This window comes from Juglans regia, chromosome 14 (genome assembly GCF_001411555.2).
Source record: "Juglans regia cultivar Chandler chromosome 14, Walnut 2.0, whole genome shotgun sequence".
Lineage (NCBI taxonomy): Eukaryota > Viridiplantae > Streptophyta > Magnoliopsida > Fagales > Juglandaceae > Juglans > Juglans regia.
The window spans coordinates 177,831-202,762 of record NC_049914.1 but is presented as its reverse complement, the minus strand read 5'-3'; the positions used below and the strand labels follow the sequence as shown (position 1 = coordinate 202,762).

The following is a 24,932-nucleotide window of genomic DNA, read 5'->3' as shown; positions in this document are numbered from 1 at the left end:
ACTTGGCTTGGACGAAAATTTCCTTTCATAATAATCAAAATCTAAGATATTTTTAATAAAGTGAGATGATTGTATTGGTTGATCGTAAAATAGGTTATAAAATAATTGTACAGCTAATTGCGAAATTAATATATGGATTTTCACATTTTTGCAATTCAAGAATTCAGTTCTTAACTTTTATAAAATTGATACTTGAACTTTAAGAGACTTACAATTTAATATTTCTCAAATTTTATAATTAACAAATTAACGGCAAATTACGTGTCAATCTGTGATTGATAGACATGTGGCATCAATATTCATGTTAGCGAATCAAGCACTAACACGTGGCATCGACTGCCACACGTCAATCACACTGTTAATTTTCTAATGGCAAAATTAAAAGTAAGGCGAGTTTTTTAAAATTCAAGTACTAAATTTTACACAAGTTGAAAACTGAAGACTCCAAATGTAAAAAATAAAAATTTAAGTACTAATGTTGAATTAACCCATAATTGTAAGAGAGATAATCGTGTCATTGTCCTTGACCATTACAAAACAGAATCTCAGAAAAAAGTTTTTGCTAGAAAAAACATGAACAGATTGATTTCGTATTAAAAAAATAATAATATTAGATATAATTTTAGAATGTATAAGGTTTACATTTTTTTTTATTTTTAAAAAAGCTATTTTTTAAAAAGAAAATGGACATATTTGCACAAATTATACAAATAATTTTTTGGTGAAAAAAAAACACAAACGGAAGAGTTTCGAAGTTTTTATTTGAAAAAACGTGGACTTCAGTCTAGCTATTGATTTTGTATTAAAAAATAATAATCCTGTAAATAATAACAAAATTTATAAGTTGATACTATTCAATATAATTTTAGAATATATATTAATTTCAATAAGAAGCATAAGATATCTCAGCAACTTTTTTCAAAGACAGAGAGACGCACAAACTATGACACAAACGGAAGAGCGGAACTCAAACTAAACGGTAAATTGAAAACAAAATCCCCACTTTATAATTTAGTTTCAAATCCGTCACCAGACAAAAAGGGGAAAAAAAGAAGAAGATGATGGAAGTCGCTCTCGCGAGTCTCTGACACACTCCGAGACCCAATTATGCTCCCACTGCTCTCTCTCCCTCTCTTTCTCTTCGGTAATCACCGTTCAATTCTGTGGTCTTCAGTGCGGTTAACGAATCGGAAATTCGCTTTGCAACGGCGTCATTTCTCAGTGTCTGTTTAAGCTGAACCGAGCAATCTTTGGCCTGCTTCGCTCTCCGATTGGCTGGGATTTTTTTGGGGTGCTTCTTTCGAATTGGTAGCGGTTTCATTATTTGGGTGGTAAACTGGCTATGGATTACGAGCCGTACGATAGCAGTGGTAAATGCTTCCGCAAAACTTTATATCTTTAGAGGGTGATTAGGGTTTTGCCTCCTTTTCGGTGTGTTTTGTTTGCGGCAGCTTGAATTTTGTGTATGTTCTTCTTGAGGTGTTATGGGTTTCTTGGAGGGAAAGATTTAAGTTCCAGGGTTTTGGATTATGATTAATGGCAGTCTTTTTGGAAATTTGGTTTCTGTATTTCTTTAGGTTGCTTCTGGACTTCTTAATTTAGCTTGTTTATGACGAATGGTGCAAGTTTTGTTTTTATTGCTCGGAGAATGTCTTTTAAGTTCTAAAGTCTGGATCTTTTGTATGATTTATGAGCTTAAACCAGTTTCCGTTACCAAAATGGTCTCAAAGAACATAGAAAGAGTGTAATCATGCGTAAGTCAACCGTTTATTTACTATTTTTTATTTTATTATTATTCTTCATTTTTCCCCCTTTGGGAATAGTCTTCATGAGACTGGTTTTCTTGCTGTGGAGGGACTAACAGATTAAATTGCATGCATAACATGTCAACTCCTGGAAAACATCCCGAACACTATGTCGTGTTTCATTTCTCTTCTCTGAATTCCAGCGGAAATGTGTCCAGTTATTTTCTATTTTGATAAATGCCGTGTTGCATTTAAAAAAAAATTGCAGGAACAGATGATGATCTTCCTCCAACACATCAAAACAGAATTCCTCGAGGAGGCCGTGTTGCTGGGAATGGAAGATCTGCCGTGGGCTCCGTCCCATATCCCAGGATATATGGTGAAACTGATATGGAAACCCAAATCCACCAACTTGAGCAAGAAGCATACAGTTCAGTTTTAAGAGCCTTCAAAGCTCAAGCCGATGCCATTACTTGGGTACTTTTGGTCATTTTGCTTTCATGAATCTAATGTATTTGAATTTCTTTTTTATCAAGTTTAAATTACCGCCACATGCAATCTTTTACTGCAGGAGAAGGAAAGTTTGATAACAGAACTCAGAAAAGAGTTGAGACTATCAAATGAGGAGCACAGAGAGCTTTTAGGACGGGTTAATGCAGATGACGTCATACGGAGGATAAGGTCTGATAGATTTAAGATTTATGAAACAAGCACTGTTTATTTGAGAAGTACAATCTGTTAAATTGTAGCAAGATTTTATCTCTTTTGTCTGATAATGGGCACTGCATTGGGTAATTCCAATAGGGAGTGGAGACAGGCAGGTGGCCATCAATCTGGCATGCTGAGTACAGGTCAAGCTGTTCATGATCCTGTACCCAGTCCCACTGTCTCTGCATCTCGCAAGAAACAGAAGATAACCCATTCGGTACCTTCACAATCCTATGGTGGGCCATCTCCACCATTTCACCAACCAGCTATTGCTACATCTCACCAGCCATCCTCGTCGACAGCAAAGCGAGGATCACTGCCAGGACCCAAGGCAAAGAAGCAGAAAGCTGTAAGTTAAATTTTGTGAAGTTATGAAATTTGGAATTATACATGCAAAAGATCCTTCTTAATTCGTTTATGTAAGTTTGGACTAATACCATAAATTTTTTGGAACTTTTTCTTTTGATTGGTTTGTTTCCTTGCTATTCCATTTTATTTTACAGGGTACAGTCTTACCCGTTGCGTCTTCAATGAAGCAGTACCCTCTGTCCGGTCCAAGTGGGAGGGGTCAAGTTGCGAATAGAGTTTCTTCTGCTGCTGTTGCGAGTCAGCCTCCTGAAGGAGCAACATTGGATCCATTGATTGGGAGGAGAGTGAGGACCAGGTGGCCAGATGACAATAACTTTTATGAAGCTGTCATAACTGACTACAATCCTGTTGAGGTGTATATATGGCTCTTGATTGCTGCTAATCTAGATTCTAGTGATATAGTTGGCTGATTTCCCTTTTTGTCAGGGGCGACATGCTTTGGTCTACGATATTGGCTCAGCGAATGAGACATGGGAGTGGGTCAATCTTTCAGAGGTATATCCGATGCTTTGTAACCATGGCCTACGGTATTTTCTACCCAAATCTTATTTTAGGTTCACTTTAGTCTAAGCCTTTCAATTCACTAATACACTGATTTGGAGTTCCATAGAGAAAATAAAGGGGGGCAAAGATAGAGAGAAATCTCTCACATATTGATTGGATATTGTTCACAAGAGAGGGCCCGCCGAGAGGGAGAGCTCCTTTCATTCCCTCACTTTCTCTGCGCATCTAATTATGGTTGACAACATCGAAAATTCTATGCTAATTACTGGGCTGATCTTAGTGGAACAATTTAATCCACTTGGCCTTAGTTTGTTTTATGTTGTTGTGGTTATAATCTATCTTTCAAAGAGTACCACCCTTCATGGAGTCTATGTCTAGTGCTTCTTTGTAATACTCAAGATTGATTATAGGAAGATGGTGAATGAGATCCTGCATTGCTTGGGAGGGATAAGGTCTTACCCTCTATAATGATTCTTAGTGTTTGTTTGGTTTTGAGTTTGGAAGCTTATAAAGTGCTTTTAGGCTCTTTTATAGAAAAAATGGTATGCTTGGTAAATTTATAAGTGTTTTAAGCACATAAGAAAGGTTGAAAATCAATTTATTTATTTATTTATTTTTTTTAAAAAGCACCAAATTGAAACTTCTGTTGAAAAGCTCCTACAGATAACGTAAAGCCACTGTAACTAACTTTAAAAGCGCTTTAGCCACATGTTTGTCAAACAATAAACAATTTTTTAATAGTAGAACTTTTTAACAAAGCTCTATTACCTACAACAATCCCAAACAAGCCCTTAGAGACTCTAATTGTAGCCTTGAATAGTCCTTTTAGAGTATAGGCCTAAATATGGTTTGAGCTTTCGTTGGATTGTTACAAATGGTATTAGAAACAGGTTCAACTAAAGGTATAGTTGAGCCATGTCACCTATGGTGGAATGGCCTGACGAGAACGTTAGGGATTTAAGGGTGGAGATTATAATACCCCGGATTGAGTATATGAAGATGGTGAATGGGATCCCACATTACTTGGGGGGGAAAAGTTCTTGTCCTTTATAAGGATTTCAAGGGACGCCAATCGTAATCTTGGTTCGTTACAAAGGAACACTCGACATCATTTATTGGTGGTAGTATATGCTACAACGATAATTGATATGGTCCATTTTCCAGGAAACTACTCAAATTTTATCATACATTCTTCAACTTATTGTTACAACTTAACTCTTTATTTTCTAGGATTTATGCTTGGTTTAACTTCAGTAGTTCACTTGTTTATGCATCATATATTCTGATTTGCCTTTGTATGTTCAAATTAGATTTTCTTGTGGCCGGCTACTTTCATGAAGCTCTCTTCTCTTTTCTTTTACCCCTTTTTCCCGAAGATTTTGTATATTGGTTGCAAACACATTCTGAGTCATTATTCTTAATGCAGATCTCTCCTGAAGATATTCAATGGGTAGGGGAGGATCCTGGAATCTCCCATCGATCTGGTTATGGTGGATTCGGTCATGGGATTAATAGATCTGTAGGCCACGACAGTATTCCAAGTGTAGGACGAGGTAGGGGGGTTACAAAGGGCCATTCCAGAAAAGATTTTCTGCCATCACAAAATGGCATTGGAAAGAAGGCCCCAGAGGATATAAAAATTCTTCAGACAGATACTCTGATCAAGGAGGTAAGTGAAAGCAGGGCGATACATATTTAGTTGAGTTAATTTCTTTCCGTCTGTATAATTTTCTGGTGAATTTGGACAGGTAGAGAGAGTTTTTGGTGCAATTCATCCAGATCCTCTTGAAATTGAAAAGGCCAAGAAAATGTTGAAGGTATAAGAAGGGAAAACCATGGTACCTCGTGGAAGGCTTTCGCTTTTCCTTTGTTTCTTGTTGAGATTTGTTACATTTCTAGCTCTGTTTAAAATCTGGCTTACAAATTCTAAACTGCAGGAACAAGAACAAGCACTTATTGATGCAATTTCAAGGCTTAATGAGATTTCTGATGGCGAAAGTGGTACTTTTCATTTGACCTTGCATCATTCTTAAGAGCTTAAGTTGCCCTATGCCAAGCTAATGATAGAAATGCCTACAGCAATGAAGGCGGTTTAAGCTGTCCATATTGAGCGTGTCCTCTTTCTTAGCACTGGAAATAGAATGGAATTGTTTCTGATTCTATGAATGTGAAATATAATACTGAATGTGATATGTGCAGGGAGTATAAACGTTGATTAATGATTTTGTACTTGAAAAGAAGCTTTTTACCCCCCTTATTAACACGTTCATACCTTTTCTTGTAATGAAAGCCAATTATCTGAGTTGATTTCCTTCTTAATGCTTCATATTTGTTCGTTTTTCCCCCTTTAAACAGATGAGGGTGGCCACCAATTCTCGCTTCGGCAGTCAATGGATCGAGAATGATTAGGGACTGGTTCTGACAGTAAGCAGCATGGCACATGCTCGTGGTGATAAAAGGTTTGGAGGGTTATAAGATGGCCAGTGATGAGACTAAAATCAAACATCTGATATTAGAGCTACTTTCTAGGATAATGCCAATCTTCCAATTTAATGAAAGGAAACATTAAATTTATTTTAGCTGGGTAGTAATTTATTTGTTAACAGCAAGAGTTCACGTAGGAAAGGCTGATGCTGGTGTACATTGCTTGATTAGTGACTAACTGATCATGTACAAAATTCTCACTCGGGCCCCCCCCCCCCTCTCTCTCTCTAAAACGCAATTTAATGAAAGGAAACAGTTCTTAATTGTGATGCACGTCGTGTGGTCAAAAAGGGCTCCCTTTCATTTTGCTCCGGTGATTATCTCAAGGAGTAAATTAAAATTAAATGTGGTTATTCGTAAGGAGTAGATTGATGAACGTTGCAATTTGAAACGAGAAAAAATTGATGCAGTTTGCTGTGATCAGGCATTGCTACCTATAAGAAAGATGAGCCTTTCAATTGTGGGTAGTGTCCTTTAGAATTTCATCAGAAGCTTATTGACAGTTGCAAGACAGTGGATCAAAATCCAGTGGACTAATGTGGATGTTAGTTGGGACGCTTGAAGCGGAATAACATTGGACGGCCTACCACTTCGTACGATCTTTACGATGAAGTCACCAGTATACAAGTGCAAATGGGAGCGTGACCTTTGATTTTTGGCTGGCCTGGCTCAAGCTCAAGCTCAAGCTCAGCTTCGTTCGATGATTCGGGTGTAAAACAAAGTGTGCAACTTTGTTTAAAATCATCGAGATCAAACTGTTTCGATTAAAATGCTCTTTTAGGGAATTGGGAATTTTTAAGTCCCCAACTTTTGCGGATCGACGCCATTAAATAAATTTGTTGTGCTCTGACCTTTGTTGGTTCATTTACCTTCCATTATTTTTGTTTGGTGAACTTGGGCTTGATGCATCGGTCCACCAAGAAAAACAAACACATTTCTTTCGCCCAAATCAATTGATTTATTGCGTATGGCAGGAAACGAAGGAAAGACATATTTCATTGCTTCTAATGAATTATTAGGCTTGCCCATGATTGATAAGTTATTTACATTAAACTTTGTTATGAACGAATGTGATATTTGTTTTAAAATGAACATGAAAAAATATGGTAGATAATCCATAAACAAAGGCGAAAATGATATATGGACACGGGACACGATGGGTATGGTTTCCTTGCGAAAGACAAATGGTACAAAGTAACAGGCAAATGAAGAAGATCCATCTTACAGGGAAGACCAGAAGGTAGTGTAAACCCTTTTTCTTAGTTAAAATATAGAGTCACATAAATATACAGAAGCAACTAAAAGTGGTAGTCAGTTTTACCTCACCTCCTAGGACGCTTTTTAGGCCGCTTTAAGGCCACCACTTCCTTTACTCCACTCTCCTTTCCACGCTTCGCTGAAACTGCATTGGCCTTGGCTAGTTTTTTTGGTGGCCTACCAACACTCCGCTTTGATGGGCTACTCTCCTCCTCCTCCTCCTCCTCCTCCTCCGCATGTTTCTTATTACTGCTTTGCCTTAGCACCCTCTCATTCCTATTATGCCCCTTCCCAATGTGCCTCCTTTTCTGCTCCTTACTACCACTCTTCAACGTTTCCGCGGGAGAATTCCGCTTAATCCTTCTCAAGAAATCTGCCGCACTTCTTTTCTTTTCCAACGCCAATGCTTCCGTTTTCTTCTTCTTGTCGGTTTTGGGAGTAGTCTCGACTTGGTTGGCTAGACTGGTTTTTGAGTTAGGGCTCGTGCTCATTTGTCTCCTGCTGGAAGCACTACTAGTAGTATTGTTTGTTGGGTTCTTGTTGCTCCTTCTCAAGCTTCGGAATCCAGTTACAGGCTTGTCTTTGGCATTGGTTTTCATCATGTCTTCCACTGCAGCATCCGTAGAGGGCTTAATGGGTGGTGTCTTTGGATCAAGAGCTGGCTTCTTCTCATCGCTTATTTGATTCTCTTTCTGACAAACGGTAGCGGCAGAGGAACTTGATTTAGCCGAAATGAAGCTTCGTTTACGGCAAACGATAATGGGAGCGGATGCGTTGGGCTTTGCAAGCAATGAATGAGATCTTTCTGGTTCAGCTTTAGGTTGGAATACTGCTGTATTTGGTGTTGGTGAATTTTGCGTTGGGAAGGAGTCACAGCGTTTTGGGATTTCATTCAACACAAGGTGGCGAAGCTGGTGGGCGGCGATTGATTCAACGGAGGACTTGGGAAAGAAAAGGGTGGCGTTGTTGAAGAGGAGCAGGAGATCTCGGTAGAATGCGAGGGTGCATGTGGAATAGTTGCCCTTGTGGAGTCTGCTTTCTACCGTTTCAAAATCCACGTGCTGCCTGACCACACTATTGTACTTGTCTGTTTCCTGCACAGTATTGGATTGGGCAAAGACCAAGGTTATCATCAATGAATGTTAACCGAAGAATAGGTAAGATCTCGCAAAGTATCTATGAACCGACCTAAAATAAAAAGATCAGTGATTTCGTGCCATGTTGTGTTGGTTAGATATGGGCTGAAGCTAAACCTAACAAAGAAGTGCATAGCTAATTGTCGCCTTTTGCACAAGACAAATTATAATTTTTTTCCTGGAAAAATCAAAACCTATTTGTTTACTAATTAAGTACACAGTTAAAAATAAACATAGCAGAAAATTCTTTTCAAACAAAATTAAAATCCCGCTACCATAACAAATTAACTTCTTCGCTCTCATAAATGCGGAAATTTACGGAAGCAAAGGTCCAGAGCAGCAGAGTCATACGAAACTACATCAGAAACTTGAAAAATGGAAAACGCCTACTTGAGCTTTTATTAATATAAAACGACTTTTTATTTATTTAAACCACCTACGACTTTGCGCTGGCCTATATTAGTAGATGACATATGCATATGGAACTTTTAAGACAAACCTTCTTTTTATTTGAACCACCTATGACACTTGATAGGTCGCGTAACTTTTTTTTTTTTTAAAAAAAGATAAAATAAATAAATCAATACACTTTTTTGATAGGTAAATCCGAAGTTAAAAACATAGAGAGAGGATCGTAGGCAAGACAAAAAATATAAATATAAATTTTGATTTTGACAAGTCCAAGTTGAAAGGTATGTTTTTTAATCTTACCAATACATATCAAAAAGACTAGACAAACAAAACAAATACTACTTTCCCTTTTTCTGGGTAAAGAAAAAAAAGATTGGGTCTTAAAATCTTGAATGTTTTACCTTCTCCTTCAATCCTCTAATTGCTAGAATGATTAAAGAAATCTATTAGAATTAAAATTATATTTTTAAATTGAAAATTTAGATTTTGAAAATAAATTACCTCAAAATACTCAATTTCTCAACTAATCTGCTTTTAGTAGTCAATTTATCCAAAACAAAATTGGAAAACGATATATAAAGAAGGGCAATCAATTAAATGACTTAATTTTTCTAAAAAACTTATTTTCACAAAAAAAAAAACTAATAATGATAAATAATAATGCGTGGAATTCTAAATATGCCCCCCATTGAGCAGAAATGGACCCTTACCTGGCTTTCAAGCCGGCGCTCGAACAATGAGCTGTTATTATTATGCCCTCTGATTATATCCAAAATCCTAACCAACGGCTGCGATTTCGCGGTGAGGTCCATGATCTCCGACGGCTCCTGGCCGCTCGCAATCTCCTTTCTCTGGCTCCTCTTCCTCTTCCTCTTCCGAGTCAAACTCGCGGAGCTCTGCATGTCGCTGCTCTCCCTCGTCCTCCCTCCATTCGACTGAGCCGCCGAGTCAGTCGGTAAGTCCGACAAGTTGCCACCTTTTCTCTCATGAGTTGGCTCGACGGACTCTGACTCGTTTTTCCCAACAGTATCCGAGCTTCCGTCGTCCGAATGCTCTACAACCGGTTTTGAACCGCTAAATCCCGGATCCGCTCTATGCGAACCGGTGTTAAACGTTTTATGTTCCATTCTTTCGCTTTCTTTACCATCTTTTCCTTTAGAACAGGTAGTGTTGGACTCGTTAACGGAACGATTGTCCCGGTCCGAGTCGTCTCCGGTTCTTTCCGGTTCGTCCTTTTTGTCGTTTTCTGATCTCTCTTCCCCGTCCTCCAGATCTGGTTTTCCTTGGCGACTAATTCCATTATCTTTGAAGCTCAGCTCCCGCTCCCGCTCCCGCTCTTCCTCCAACCTTTTCACCTTCAGCTCCAAGGACCTTCCTCAGGTCAGGAATAAACAAAAATAAATCTCAGATCCGAAATTAGAAATTTTGAAAGTCTCAAAAAAAAAAAAAAAAAAAAAAGAAGAGAGAGAGAGGAGGAGAAGAAGAGGAAGAAGAAGAAGAAGATTTACAGAATGGAAACGTCGTAACGTTGGACCTCTTGCTTAAGATCGGAAACGCGGATTTTCCTCAACTCGTCGAGCCAGGGAATAGTATGATCAACATCGGCGGTTCCGTTGGGTAAGGGTGGGGAAAGGTAGTGGTTAGTGGGGTTGAAACGACGGAGGAGTTCGTGGTACTTGTGTTGACAGTTGGTAGGGGTGATGAAGAGGTGAGGGAGAGAGGTCTTGTTCTGGAGCTCCAGGGAGACGGAGTCCCAGTCGGTGAGACCATGGCGCTTGACGGCGCATGCTAGCAAGAGCTCCTCCCAGGATCCCCAGGTTTGGTTATGTGGTATGGCCAACATGAGGTGGATGTTGGTTGGTTGATGATTCCGATTGCGATTACTCAAATTTAGTACAGATTATTCATTAAAGTAAAAGGAAAAAGCTAGGGCTGGCTTGATTTGGTTAAATAATAACATAAGCTTTCGAGTTTCGTCGTAGTGTCTGTCCCTGGTTGTTTCCCTTCCCTTCCATTTTCTATTTACTTGAGTTATCGGTAAGGTTTTTATTAGGATGGGGTTTGCCGGTTTGGGGGCCGAGTCTCGCAAACATTCTCACGAGTCACCATTTGCGTTTTTCTTTTCTTTTTTTTCTCCTGTGTTTTGATCTATGATAATCTATCCATCCATGCATCCATCCGTGATCCAACCATCTATCTGGATCTTGAGCGACCACGTAACTGGGCTTCGTCGTGCCTAATTACCATTGCATCCCCTTGCATTCATCTCAATTCCTGGGCCTGTCTTTCTTCTAATTAATTCTCTTCTCTTTCTTTTCTTTCCTTTTCTTTTCTTTTCTATCACCGTGGTTTAATTTGGTTACACGACTACGGAGGATGGCGTGGTCACTGGTCAGACTCATCAAAGTGGTAGTATCTGAGTCTCCGGCAGATGCTAAGATTTAGAGCCCACCTTCTCTAATGGACTGACTTCTCCGGGACCCTACAAAATTCTGGGCTGCCTTGTCCTCGATCTGGCCCAATGACCCAGAACTCGAGTCACATCCCAACCAATACCAGTGTTCTGCAATCCCAATTGTATGACACGACAATTCCCAAGTGGATGTTTGGACATTCATATATTCTTAAAATTTTTTATACTTTTATGTTTGAATAATTTTATTTTTAAATATTATTCAAACATAAAATATTTTTCTAATTCTAAATTTATAAATTTTTTATCTAATTATTTACTAATAATTATTCAAATATAAAACCAAATACAACTATCTCAAACTTCAAAATAAATCACAAAAAGCAGCATAATTTTTTTTAAATTTTACAATAAAAATTATATTTAAATAAGTTTTTTTAATATTTAATAAAATATTTTAATTAAAATCATTTCATTATTATTCATAAAATTTTAAAATATTTTAGAGTGTTTAAATATGAAACCTAAGAATGGTGCTCTACGGATTTTTGTGCGCAGATTGTTCGTTGGCCAGTCAACATTGTGGCACTGCCACATCATTATATTACATGGCATATTTTTTACTATTGCTTACCTGACATAACACACGAGTATTTGACCGATCAAAGGTCAACATTTGATTGTATGGGATTGATGTGGCAGCTTAACATGGCAACTGCCATGTCAGCCTGTGGACAATCCATGCGCATCCAGCATTGCTGGTTTCAGTGGCTGAACCAACAATTTTTCAGATGGATTAACTTTTCTACCTTACGATCGTTTACCTACAATAAAAAAGATATATCCTAATATTAATTTCATGAAAAATCATAATAAAATAATTATATATAAAATTAAATCTTGATAATTTACTACATATACATATAAACAAAATTTTAAAAACACAACTTAAATATTTATTTCAGATTTATCATGGCAATGCTTTCATTGAATAATATTCATTTTTTATTATTTTTATAATAAAATATTTATAATTTATTTTCTTCATAGAAATTATCCAGTATTCTTTTACAAGGTCGTTTTTCATTCTAGTACGTAAACCAATTTATAAAAATTCATGTAAAATCTAAATATTTTTGTATTGCCTTGAGCATATAATACAACAATTAAGACCTTAAATAAATTGTTTCTTGCTCAATGAAGCCTAGATGATAAAATCTCTCAACTATTTTTCATGCAGATTATCAACCTCAAATAATTTTTCTTATATATACATAAGAAGCCTAATATTCTATAATACAAAACTTTAGGATCCATATTAATAAGTTTATTATTTATCTTAAATTTAGTTTTAATTTAATTTTGGTGGAGTCACATTTTTTTAGATGATACAAAATTTTGAGACTAAGAAAAAAAATTAGAAAGAGGTATTTTTATGTATATTGAAATTTTATAACAATCTAGAGAGCATATAGAGATTATAAGTTTTTCTTGGGAGTATTTTCTATATACATAGAATTATGAATAAAATTGAGGGGTTATATTGGATTTCCAAGAATGAATATTCATGGGTCAGAATTGTTGGGTTGTGTAGTTAGTCAATTAGTTGTACTAACTCGATCACAATAGTTGGGATTTGTTAAGAATTTACTGTAGTCATATAAATAATCCGTGTTAGCATAATATCAGCTTTATCAACCTCTAGGGATTGACTCAAGTGGGAAAGACAATGGACTTGGGAGTATGCTCCCCCCAGGTCTAAGGTTCAAATCCCCTTGGATGCAAACAATCTTTATGAACCATCGGATTGAAAGATTTTTCCCTTGAATTACTGAAGTGTACTTGCAGAAAACTTCCACTCCTATAATTAGTTGGGATGCTATTCCTAGACACCTGGTGCCAATAAAAAAAAAGTCAATTTTATCAGAAAAGTTAATTCAAGGGCATTTTGGTGGGAGATGCCGAGTACCTCGAACAGTTAGTTCTTGGTATTATTTCCCTATCTTTTCCCATCATTTCCCTTTTTTCAAACATAATCTTCCATTAGAAAAATTACAGCAAACATCCCTTAAAACCTAGGGTTTATGACAGCAGATAACAGATTTCAGCCAATACCATCCATTCGAAATAACAATAATAGTAGTAGCTTTAAACATTGACCTTTGTGCTAAGAACCTCCTAACTGTAATCAGCACCTTTTCCATTCTCCATCGCTGGTCCTTTCGAAGACACGTGGCTGCTTCAAAGGGAAGGTTTCAATCCAATCTGGGTATTTAATCAGATATTCACACTGCCTGGAAAGTAAAATCAAGCACAAATAAAATAAATAAATAAATAAATAAATAAACAAACCACGTGTGAAGGTGACGTGACGCCACTATAATATTTATATTTTTCCTTTTTCTTTCCCAAGTATCCAGTCAATGGTTATTTCATATGGAATGGTATCTTATCTTGGCATCCAGCATGCAAACTGTGTAGTTCATAAGTTCACACAAGCTGTAAAATCCACCCTTTAACTTGGTCAAAGTACCTTCTTAAATTATCCACAAAATCTGGGCCCTCAGCAGAAGGTGAAGTAGAACACGTGAGGAGGATTTCAGAATCAGTTAGACGTCGTAGTGTCAAAGCAGTATGTCTTTGCCGAGAGGTCCTGTATCACCGGAAAGAATAGCACAAAGCATCAACAGAAATTGGACAAAACGAGCAATGAACGACATCAACAAATACTAAGCTGACTCCAAAGCGAAGGATATTTAATTTCTTCTTGTGAAATCACCACTTGTCCTAAAAGCTTAAGCCGATGAGAAGAGATAAATTTTATTATTTTATATCTTAACACTCCTCCATAAATTTTATTATTTTATATCTTAACACTCCTCCTCACTTGTGGACCAGACTTCCCCTTAATGAGTAGGCCTAATAAATGAAATATTTAATTAAATAGGATAGAATGTAAAGTCAGGGTTCGAACTCAGGACTTCTGTTCTGATATCATGTGAAATCACCACTTGTCTTAAAAGCTTAAGCCGATGGGAAGAAATAGATTTTATTATTTTATATCTTAACACTTTTTAAGTCTAGAGATAATAGAAGTTGTGGTTGTAAACTATCATCTGACAATTTTACCAGCAACAGGAAGCAATTCTGAATTGATCAGTTCGAGTATCATATGTATCCAGTAACTTGCCGTTCCAACTGCAATCCTCATAGGATGCAGTTACTCGAATTCTCCTGACAATTTCATCCGGACATCTTGCTCCATCAAAAGAGGCAGGGATAACTGATCCAGTGGAAGTTTCTACCTGAAAAAAATACAAGAGCCTCTGTTTTAGAATCTTGCTAAAATGTTCAACTGCATCTATACATGACAATACAAGGGCTGCAACATGTTGGCATAAAACCATAAGAAGAAATGTATAAGTCAGTGATTACATGTCTTCATCATGCTATTAAGTCCAAGCTAAAAACTGTCTCACACATGTAACTTGTTTAGTGATCATGAGAACTTGCCATATGAGATTCAAGCTAAGACTGTTTGGATTTAAGGGCAGGTTAATAATGTGTTTCCTGTACCACCTTGTTTGCAGCAGAATACAACTAGTACTTTGCTAATACAAGTTAAATTCATAGCTTGAAAGAAAAAAACTGTTCCCGCCAAGTAGATCTTCAATCTATTTATATATATGCACAACCCAGAAACTAGCCAAGACAAAGGAATCATAAAGTGTAAGCTGACCGCTAACCCATTGAAAATGGGGAATGCATTCCCTTCAGAATCCCTTCTGGTGTTATGCCCAAGAATAAAGGCAGTCTGAATATGAAACTTCTCCCGTCTTGTGCACAAAGTTTCAAAAATTTTGGCACACAAAGGATAGGAATAACCCTCCAACTTTGCATCGCTTTCTGATCCAGTGCAAGACTTAAGAAACTGCAGAGAAAGTTCAACACATTCAACTTCAGTTATATGACTTTGAGTTGATAACTACATCTCTGAAAATTCAATAACAAAGATGAGGATCCCAAGCCAGACATTAGGTGAAACATCTTCAAAACCACCAACTAGATGCACCTGCATAATGTAATCATCGAACAGGGTTTTCAATCCATGTGGCAGTAATCAAGGTATATAGGTGTAACACTGAAACCATCATTTAGAAATAAAACTATAAAGGAAATAGAGAAGAATACCTCTAATTCAGCATCCAAATTGTGATCAACAACAAGCAATAACATTTGGGAGAGGCCCATATCTACAATATCTGGAGAATCCATATGAGCAACTGAGGTCCTGCATACAAGGAAAAAACATTAGAAAGACAGAATACCAAACACTGAAAATTATACCAATGGTTATAAAACATATTAATAAAACCAATATCCCAGATAAATCAATTCTTACATTCCATTTTTTCTGTTGCGAATAACAAGGCCCACGCAGGTCGTTGCTTCATCAGTGCCAACAAACTTTCCATGTTAACAGGGAAAAAAGTAATGATGTTAATTAAAAGGAAGTCAGCAGGAACAGGTCTAGATGCAGAGCAGAAATGTGAATCCCATTCAAAAATATTTCCAAATTAATATCTAAAATTTAAAATTGGGTTCTCTTGAGAATTTAATAACAGAAAAATTTATTTCGGTTTTAAGGAAAAAAAATCTTCCTGTTAACTCGCAAAGAAAATGGGGTTTAGAGAGAACAACATTCTGGCAACAATAGAAGCCCCAAGGGTTGGCACAAAGGGGTAAGGGCCTTGGTCTTGGTGGAAAGCTCCCTCTAGGTTTAAGGTTCGATTCCTCTTGGGTGCAAATAATTTATAGGGGCCATCGGTTCGATTCCCCTTAAATTACCCGATGTGCACTTGAAGTAAACTCATTGTCGAGGGCCTGTGCACTCCTAGGATTAGTCGTGATTTTGTTCTCGGACACCCGGTGCCAATAAAAAAAACATTCTGGCAACAGTAGTGGTATGATGGTATCACAATAAAGTACTGAAAAATAATTGTTGCTTGCAGTTCCAAAAGAGGATCATATTGCCCTGCATGCACAATATTCTTACAGAACTGAAAATAACACCAAAGCTTCAAATGAAAAGAAGCCGTTATTTCCTTCCATTTTGAACATGCTGCGGTCACCAGTACAGAACTCAGATAACTACAAGAGTAGCAAGAGAATATACAATGCACAATGATAGGCATGAAAAAGAGTTAACTTCCAATTTGCATAACAGAAAGAGGTGGCCAATCACCTAGTTTTGATACATCCATCAGTATATCATTGCCATCCATCTAATCTATTTTTTTTCTTCTTTGTTCTATCATTCATTGTACCTTAGACTTTGGGGACATCAGGGTATGTGACTCACCAACAAGGTGACAAAGGCCGGTATCCATCTAAAACAGTTGTTCCTGTACATTGTAAGTACATGGCACACAACAAAAATCACCAATTACCAAGATTCTCCTATTAAATTAATGAAAGGAACGGATAGTCCAGATTATGCATCTAGAATTTGTAAGGTGCACAATTGTCAAAATTGAGGTAATTTTGTATGCATGACATGGAGCTAATAAGTGATTCTAAAGCAAATGCTACCCATTTCTCAAGTACATGAATGTTCAACATATTACACATTGTATACACAAACCCTTTTAAGCAGGGTCAAGAAGTTCATATTGCCAAAAAAATATATGAATCCAACTTAACATGAAAGCTCGAGAGAAACCAAAAATTAGGCATATACACATATAAAGGCTTCCAATCCACTATTTCTTATGTAAGAAGATGGAGAATTGGTGTATCATCTTCTTCTCCATTGTGATGTGGTGTAGGCTTTATGGGACAAGATTTTTATTAGGTTGGATATTGCTTGGGTGATACGTGGTGGACCTTTTGGCTTATTGGAATAGAATTCAGGGCAATCATCAAATAGCGGCTATTTGGAAGATGGTGCCATTATGTCTTATGTGGTGCATATGGAATGGAAGGAATGGACTGAAAATAGAGAAAGTTTGTTGGGGGGGATTAGAGATATATTTTTTCATACTTTGTTTCTTTGTGCTAAGGCTATTGTATTGGAGGGGGTTAACTTTAATGATTTTTATGCTGCTTTTTATAGCTCGTAGATTGTAATTAGGTGTTTCTCTCTTGTACACTACCTGTGTACTTGGGCTAAGCCTAATTATGAGGATCAATAAATTTTCTTACTTATAAAAAAAATATTGTCAGAAATTTTTGAGTAGTTTATGGGTATTTTATGCGAGAAATTAAGAAATAAACACACATCGACAAGTGCAGGATCGACGGTTGCATATTCTCTTTGGAACGCGTAAACCCATTTAGTCTTAGTTGCTCTCTCCTGGGTAGATTCTTCTTTAACTGAAAAATTCCTCACTGGGATGGCCTTGAGAGAATTTGAGACAGATACCAGAAAGGGGTGTTCCATCAAAGCAGAGAGGGTATCACTTCCCTGTTCATAAGCACAAGTTTACAAGTCCGTTACCTGCTCACATAATATAACACAGAAAGCCTGCGAGCATGTATTTGTCAAATAATATACAGATCTACAGTTTTTTAAAGAAATTTTCGTTTATGAGATAATGCGAAAACTTCTTCTTCTTCGATAAGTAAGAAAATGTGGGTATTTCAAGTGTCATATTTGCTCTATTATACATCCTAAATGGTGAAAAACACCTCCATTATGTAGACAAAATATAACAAAAATGCGAATTATGACATCCGATGCTCACAGTAATATTTTAATCAATGGCATATGCATACATTCTTTTGTAGCCAGTTTTGAAATTCAAAACCCAATAAGAAGATAATAGAGAGAAAGTAAACCTAGCACAGTTAGCAGCTCAAACTCTTTTTACTCGGCAGTATCTCAACAAATACGATCACAAACTTCATGTCAAAGACCTTAAATTATCATGTTATTATGAACTGATAAATCAGAGTGTTTTCAGTAAAACAACTGATAGAGAACAGACTATTAACCCTCCCCAGATGAAAAATCTTAGAACTTTAAACTCCTACAGTGATTCTTTTACCACTACATTAAACAATATGCTAGAAAACCATAAGGTAGCCAAGCATTAAACTTCGCCAAAGTCGTAACTTTTCTTGCAAGGTTGGAAAGAAAAGCTGCTCTCACAAGCTGGAAGAAAAATATTAATTAAAGCAGTTGCTCAAGCCTTACCCACTTACACCATGAGTTGTTTCCAATTTCCCAAGACATTTTGTAGGGATTTGGAGAGTATGTTTGCTCGATTCTGGTGGGGTCAGCGTGGCTCTAAACGTAAAATGCATTGAGTAAGTTGGGCTAAGTTGTGTGAATCTAAAATGCGTGGTGGAATGGGTTTTCGTCATCTGGAGGTGTTTAATATGTCTTTACTTGCAAAGCAAGGGTGGAAATTGTTACAAAATTCTGAATATTTTTTTTGATAGTTAATAAGAGATTTTATTCCAAGTAAATAGGCATAGCCTAAGTACACAAGATGTATACAAGTGAGTACACCTAAATACAAGCTAAAGCTAAACAGTACTAAAATAAAACATTACAAATATTCCCGTCCCTTACAAGATTCTTCACCCAAAAACTTAAAAGTGCTAAAGAAAAAATCCCTAAACTCCCCCATAGAGCGTTCACAATCTTCAAAACACCTCCCATCTCTTTCTAGCCATAAGCACCAAAACAAACATAAGGGAATCATCCTCCACACTGCTGCACTGCCTCTACATCCCACTGAACTTGCCAGCAAGCCAAAAAATCCACCACATGCATAGGCATCACCCAAGCAATACCTACCCTTGCTAAAATCTCATTCCACAATATTGTCGCCACCTTACATTGAAGAAAAAGATGGTTAACAGATTCACCATCCTTCTTACACATAAAACACCAATCAACCACAAATAAACCTCTCTTCCTCAAATTATCTGTGGTTAATATTTTCCCAAGAGACACCAACCAACAGAAAAAAGCAACCTTGCTAGGCACCTTTGCCCTCCAAATACATTTCCTGGGATAGTCTTTAACTCCCTGACTAATTAATGCCTTATAAAAAGATTTTACAGTAGATCTGAAGTTATTTGTTTGCAACCACAGCAGGCTGTCCTCTCTATTCTGATCAATTTTCATATCATATAATCTTCCCAAAAAATCAGATACCTCACCCACTTCCCAGTCCTGCACGTCTCTGTTGAGATCCACATTCCATTGAAGCATGTTATTAGAAATCTTATAAGACTCAGCCACTGCAGCCCCTTTATCTCTAGCAATCCTAAATAAATTAGGATAAATGTACTTAAGAGCTGAATCTCTGCACCAATTATCATGCCAAAAATAAATATTTGCCCCATCCCCCACTTTAAATTTTATGTTTTTAACAAAATCCCCCCATACTAACCGGATGGACTTCCACAAGCCCACCCCATAAAACCCCTTTAACTTCATTTGTGCACCAGCTCCCCCACATCTTCCCATATTTAATATCCACAATTTATCTCCACAATCAATTACTGTCAAAACGGTCCCTCCAAAGCCATTTCACAAGTAGAGCTTTATTGAAAAGCAATTTCTCACACCCAAATCTCCACATGAAACCGGTTGACAAACCTTGTTCCAACTCACCAAATTAAATTTTCTTTCCTCCCCACCATCCCACAAGAAATTTCGAAAAATCCTCTCTATTTTTTTTTTGCAACCCCAACGGGTAAAGGAAAAAGAGAAAGGAAATATGTGAGGAGATTAGACAAAGTACTCTTAATCAAAGTAACTCTTCCCCCTTTTGACAAATAGAGTTTTTTCCAACCAGCTAGCAGACTCCCAATCTTCTCAATAACCCCATCCCATATAGAAAGTGATTTTTGAGGAGCACCCAAAGGTAATCCAAGATATTTCAAAGGTAAAGAAGCTACCTTACATCCCAAGATATTAGACAATAAAAAATATTCCTGACCATACCCACTGGAACAATTTCAGACTTAGATAAGTTAATTCTAAGTCCTGAAACAGCTTCAAAGCATAGCAATAAGGCTCTCAAAGCACGGAGATGATCTTGACTTGAATCACTAAGGATTAAAGTATCGTCTGCAAAAAGAAAATATGAAACTGTAATGCTGCCCCGTAAGTCATCTCCCACCATAAATCCCGACAAAAAATTCCTCTTCACAGCCGCTTCGATCATATGACTCAAAGCATCCATAACTAATACAAAAAGATAAGGAGATAAAGGGTCTCCTTGCCTTAGTCTACAGGAGATACTAAAAAAACCCACCGCAGTGCCATTCACCAATAAAGAAAATCTGGCTGTCGAAATATAATGTTTTATCCACGAACACCACTTCTCTCCAAGACCAAATCTCCCAAGTAAATAAAGAAAAAAGTCCCAATTGACATGGTCAAAAGCCTTTTCTATGTCCAATTTAACTAAGATTCCAGATTTACCCATTCTAATTCTGCTTTCCAAGCATTAGTTAGCAATTAAAACCAAATCCAGGATTTGTCTTCCCCTCACAAATGCATTCTGAGTCTTCGAAATAATCTTGTCCATGACCACACTCATGCTGTTAGCTAGCACCTTAGAAATGATCTTATACACCCCATTCACCAAGCTAATAGGGTGAAAATCCCTCATATCTACAATGCCCGCCTTTTTAGGGATAAGAGCAATGAATGTAGTATTAAAACTCTTCTCAAATTTTAAGAATGAATAAAATTCTCCAAAAACTTTCATAATGTCTTCTTTCACAATATCCCAACATGCTTGAAAAAATGCCATAGAAAAACCATCCGGACCCGGTGCCTTATCTCTAACAACATCAAGAGCTTCCTCTTCCTCAAAATTCCTCTCCAACCAATCTGCACTGAGATGATCAATGGACTCAAAAGACAGCCCATCTAACTTAGGTCTCCAAGAATATTCTTCCCGAAAAATTATCACCTACATGAAGAACCTCAATAGCATTATGTCTACGGTGTGAATTAGCCATTTTGTGAAAGAATTTCGTGCATTTGTCACCTTCCTTCAGCCAAAGAATTCTTGATTTTTGCCTCCACGAAATTTCTTCCATAAGAGTGAACTTTTCGATTTCTGCCATTACCCCTCTCTTCTTCTCCTTTTCCTCATAGGATATTTCACCCTTCATCTCCTTTTCCTCCAAAATATGCAGCTGCTCCATAAGCTGTTTTATTTTATTTTTAATATTGCCAAGAACCTCCACATTCCATCTTTTCAAATCCTGTTTTAATGCCTTGGGTTTACCAGCCAAAACAAAGCTTGGTGTACCAGAAAACTGATATGAAACCCACCACCTCCTTACACTTTCAATAAAACCCTCATCCTCCAACCACATCGCTTCAAATTTAAAATATCTCTTTCCACTAATAATGCCCCCACAATCCAACATGATAGGATAGTGATCTGAAACAATTCGCTGCAGTCTTTTCTGTCTTAACTTGGGAAAGAGTGCTTCCCAAGAAGCCGAAACCAAGAATCTGTCCAGCCGTGACCATGCTCTCCCATTTGATCACGTATAGTCCCCTCCCACCATTGATAAATCAACCAGCTGTAGCTCGGAAATGAAATCAGAAAACTTGGACATAACTCTAGAAATCATAGAATCCCCTACTCGCTCACAAGGAAAACGAGTAATATTAAAATTCCCTCCTATACACCATGGAAGATCTCACCAGCTGAAGATTCCCGCGATTTCTTCTCACAAAATACTTCTACTAGCATGAATTTGGCCCATATACAACAACAAAAGCCCATTCTACCTCATCATCCACATTCTTAAAGTGACATGCCACCAAAATTTCTCCCACATAATAGTCTACTAATTCCACGGCCCTCCTATCCCACATTGCAATAATAGCTCCCAAAGCTCCATTTGAAACTAATTCAACCCATCCCACACATTGGCAACTCCATAAACTATTAATCAACGATTTATTGACTATTTTCAATTTAGTTATTTTAAAACAAATAACTTCAGCCTTCCTTTGTGAACTTCCTACACTTCTCTATAATACAAAAGAAATTCCCCCTGTTCCTTCTGATCACAAACTGTTTTGCTTCAATCCAAAAAACTGCACTCCATCAAAACCAACCACCAAAAGCAAAAGGAAGAATGACAAAAGAAAGGAACTAGAACAGAATAATGAAACATGATAAACGGAAATAGATTAAAGATTATTCCCAGCGAGAAGTGCTGGAAATAGAAGATGAAAAGTCATAAGAAAGAGGAAAGGAATGGACTTCAAAAGTCAAAATTTTGAATCTTTGCTGTTTAAGCTCTTTAAAGCTAAGTATTTTCCACAAAACTTTTTTGGACTCACAATTAGGGTGTAAGCCTTCATATGTATGTAGAAGCATTTATGCAGCGAAGAATATACTAAACAGGGGTGTATATGGCAGGTGGGGAAGGGGAATCCATTAACATTTGGAAGGATAGATGGGTTTCAGCAAATTTGATCCCTTGTATCGAACCATCCTCTCAGTTTTTAACTGTAGACTCTACTATAAATGAGTTGCTTAACCCATTATCAAGAACCTGGAATATAGATTTGATAAGAGCTGTATTTCCTCCATTTGTAAGTGAGCAGATTGTTAGAATTCCTATTCACTTGCGGTTTGCAGACCAGTTTGTTTGGAGTATTCATAAAAGTGGAATGGATTCAGTAAAATTAGAATATCATTTTGCTTTGGAGTTGTTAAGACATGGAGGAAGGATTGGAAGTTCACATTCACAAAGCACTTATGAGTTTTGGAGGAAGTTGTGGAATCTGAAACTACCAAATAAAGTGAAGAACTTTGCTTGGAGGGCATGTACTAATAGTCTCCCTACAAAGCTGATTTTGTTGCAAAGGGGTATTTTAACCAGTGGAATTTGTGCTCAATGTAATTTGCAAATTGAAGACAGCAGCCATGCATTGTTTAAGCGTACAACTGTTTGGCAGATATGGGCTTCTCAGTGCACTAATGTTTTAAGTTCTTGGATTCTGATAATGCTTTTGACGTTTGGCCATGGAATCTAATGGGAGTGGATATGTCAGTTGTTCCTATTTTCCTTACTATTTCTTGGGGTGTTTGGAAATATAGGAATCTTAGACTATTTAAGAATTCTGATAGTACCATCATGTGGATTGTTACAATATCATCAAACATAATCGATTGATTATAAAAAAAGGAGAAGGTACTTCAGTGGCAGCCTCCACCATGTGGTAAGGTGAAAATGAATTTTGATGGGCATTATTTAGAAAATCAGATACTGCAGGGGTGAGAATCATTTTAAGGGATCATAATGGTGCAGTTGTTTTTGCTATGAGTCGTAAGGAAGTGAGAATATTTGAAGATGATATTGAAGCTTTGGCTGCTTTAAGGGGATTGCAAATGATTCTCCATTTGGGTTTTTCTGGTTTGATCCTAGAAGAGGACTCTTTGACAGTTATAGAAGCTCTCAATTCAAGGGCACCTAATTTCTCTAAACAGGGGTCTTTGATAATAGAAATTCAGTCTCTTCTTCAGCGCTTTCAAAATTATGAGGTTCTGCATGTTGGAAGACAGGGTAATGAGGCTGCTCACTTGCTAGCAAGACATGCATTGATGATCGATGATACAGAACAATGGTGGCACTCTTGTCCAGAATTTGTTTCCAATAGAGTATTATTGGACGCTGACATGTAGATTGTAATCTGTACATGGTATTTCTTTTGTGAATGAAAGCTGACTTCTTATAAAAAAAAAAAAGGATGACATTTTTTATAGGTCATCAGCAAATTATATTAATAAGGCAATAGACTAGCCCAAGTGCACAGGATGAGTAACAACTAACTAGAATTTACAACCGAAATAACAAAGTCATGGACACTTAGTCTCCCAACAGAGAGACAAATAATAGCTATGCAATTTCTTTCCCTTTCGGATTGTTTTTCTGGGAAGCCAAACGAAGTGATGGAGAGACAAGAAAATAGTAAACTTCTGCAAATAAGCAGAAAGTTGTGCCAAAAAAAATGCACGAAAGGAGTGAAAATAGAGGACAGAGTGAAGAAAGTACCTGAGACGATGGGTCAGTGGAAAATGGTAGCCCACCAACAAAAATCATGGTTTTTTTTTTGGGGTGCAGAACTCTGTTTAATTTGGAGGAGAAAGGGGGTGGGGAGTAGAGATCAGAGATGAACGGAATGGGAGTAGGACGACTAATTTTGAGCCCTGCTACGGCCACCGAATAATTGGTCCAAATGAGTCTACCGAATATCTGTGTATTTCATTTTTTTATTTTCTCTCTCTTTTTTTTTTTTTTATGTATTTTTTGAATCATCATAAATATTTTTTTAAAATATAAAAAATTCAAAACATCAATAAAAAATACTTCCTTAATCACAAAATAAAAAAAAAATAAAAAATAAAAATCCTATTTGGGACACAAATTCGAGACCTAAATTCGGATCTCAAAGCATTTCTGTTTATTAATTTTTTTTTTAAGTTTAAATTTTAAATTTCAAATTTTATGATTTTTAATGTATCAATAACTGACATGTGGAGAATTAAGTATTTTATAATTTTTTATTAAATACATTTAATATTTTTCATATATATATATATATATATATATCTATTTATAAGCTTATTTTTTTACATACCCAACACCCTATTACAGTATTACTGTTGAAGCTTTTCGTATCAATTATGCTAAAAAAAGATAGGTATTTTGATTTTTTTTTAAAGTTATAATAGATCTGTGTTAATGCACCAACTTATGTGTAGCAATATATATATATATATATATATTTTAATGTATGAACTGTAAAGAACTGTGTTAATGTATCAACTTAATTATAACTGAATGTTATAATTAACTTATTTAAAAAAGGATTGTGGGAGTCATTCATTCGACAAAAAG

At 36.7% G+C, this 24,932-nt stretch overlaps 3 protein-coding genes across 7 annotated transcripts; 1 reads left to right on the top strand and 2 right to left on the bottom strand.

Annotated features, from left to right (window-relative positions):
* The first annotated feature begins 928 nt into the window (after positions 1–928).
* Positions 929–6,657, top strand: LOC109001500 (protein EMSY-LIKE 3-like). The gene is made up of 10 exons (XM_018978812.2): positions 929–1,370; positions 2,014–2,222; positions 2,317–2,426; positions 2,550–2,802; positions 2,957–3,175; positions 3,249–3,317; positions 4,753–4,995; positions 5,075–5,143; positions 5,264–5,327; positions 5,682–6,657. Exons 1-10 carry the CDS (start codon positions 1,343–1,345, stop codon positions 5,729–5,731), a joined length of 1,314 nt encoding a protein of 437 aa, XP_018834357.1. The 5' UTR covers positions 929–1,342; the 3' UTR covers positions 5,732–6,657.
* Positions 6,658–6,947: 290 nt separating this feature from the next.
* LOC109001499 lies at positions 6,948–10,756 on the bottom strand. Its single transcript, XM_018978810.2, has 3 exons — positions 10,123–10,756; positions 9,325–9,985; positions 6,948–8,161 (listed from the first exon to the last, which is right to left on the bottom strand). The coding sequence occupies exons 1-3, from the start codon at positions 10,455–10,457 to the stop codon at positions 7,133–7,135; spliced, it is 2,025 nt and encodes a 674-aa protein (XP_018834355.1). The 5' UTR covers positions 10,458–10,756; the 3' UTR covers positions 6,948–7,132.
* Positions 10,757–12,993: 2,237 nt separating this feature from the next.
* On the bottom strand, positions 12,994–24,272 carry LOC109001501 (protein N-terminal asparagine amidohydrolase). Of its 5 annotated transcripts, none has more exons than XM_018978813.2 (9): positions 24,087–24,272; positions 17,308–17,493; positions 15,430–15,494; positions 15,219–15,318; positions 15,061–15,099; positions 14,767–14,958; positions 14,157–14,332; positions 13,561–13,680; positions 12,994–13,321 (listed from the first exon to the last, which is right to left on the bottom strand). In XM_018978813.2, the coding sequence occupies exons 1-9, from the start codon at positions 24,132–24,134 to the stop codon at positions 13,216–13,218; spliced, it is 1,032 nt and encodes a 343-aa protein (XP_018834358.1). In that variant the 5' UTR covers positions 24,135–24,272; the 3' UTR covers positions 12,994–13,215. The 5 variants fall into 5 exon arrangements, with proteins under 5 accessions (XP_018834358.1, XP_018834360.1, XP_035541372.1 ...); XM_018978815.2 differs by lacking the exon at positions 17,308–17,493 and adding an exon at positions 16,355–16,432 and having other exon boundaries at positions 24,087–24,253; XM_035685479.1 differs by lacking the exon at positions 24,087–24,272 and adding an exon at positions 16,390–16,432 and having other exon boundaries at positions 17,308–17,450.
* Positions 24,273–24,932: the final 660 nt, after the last annotated feature.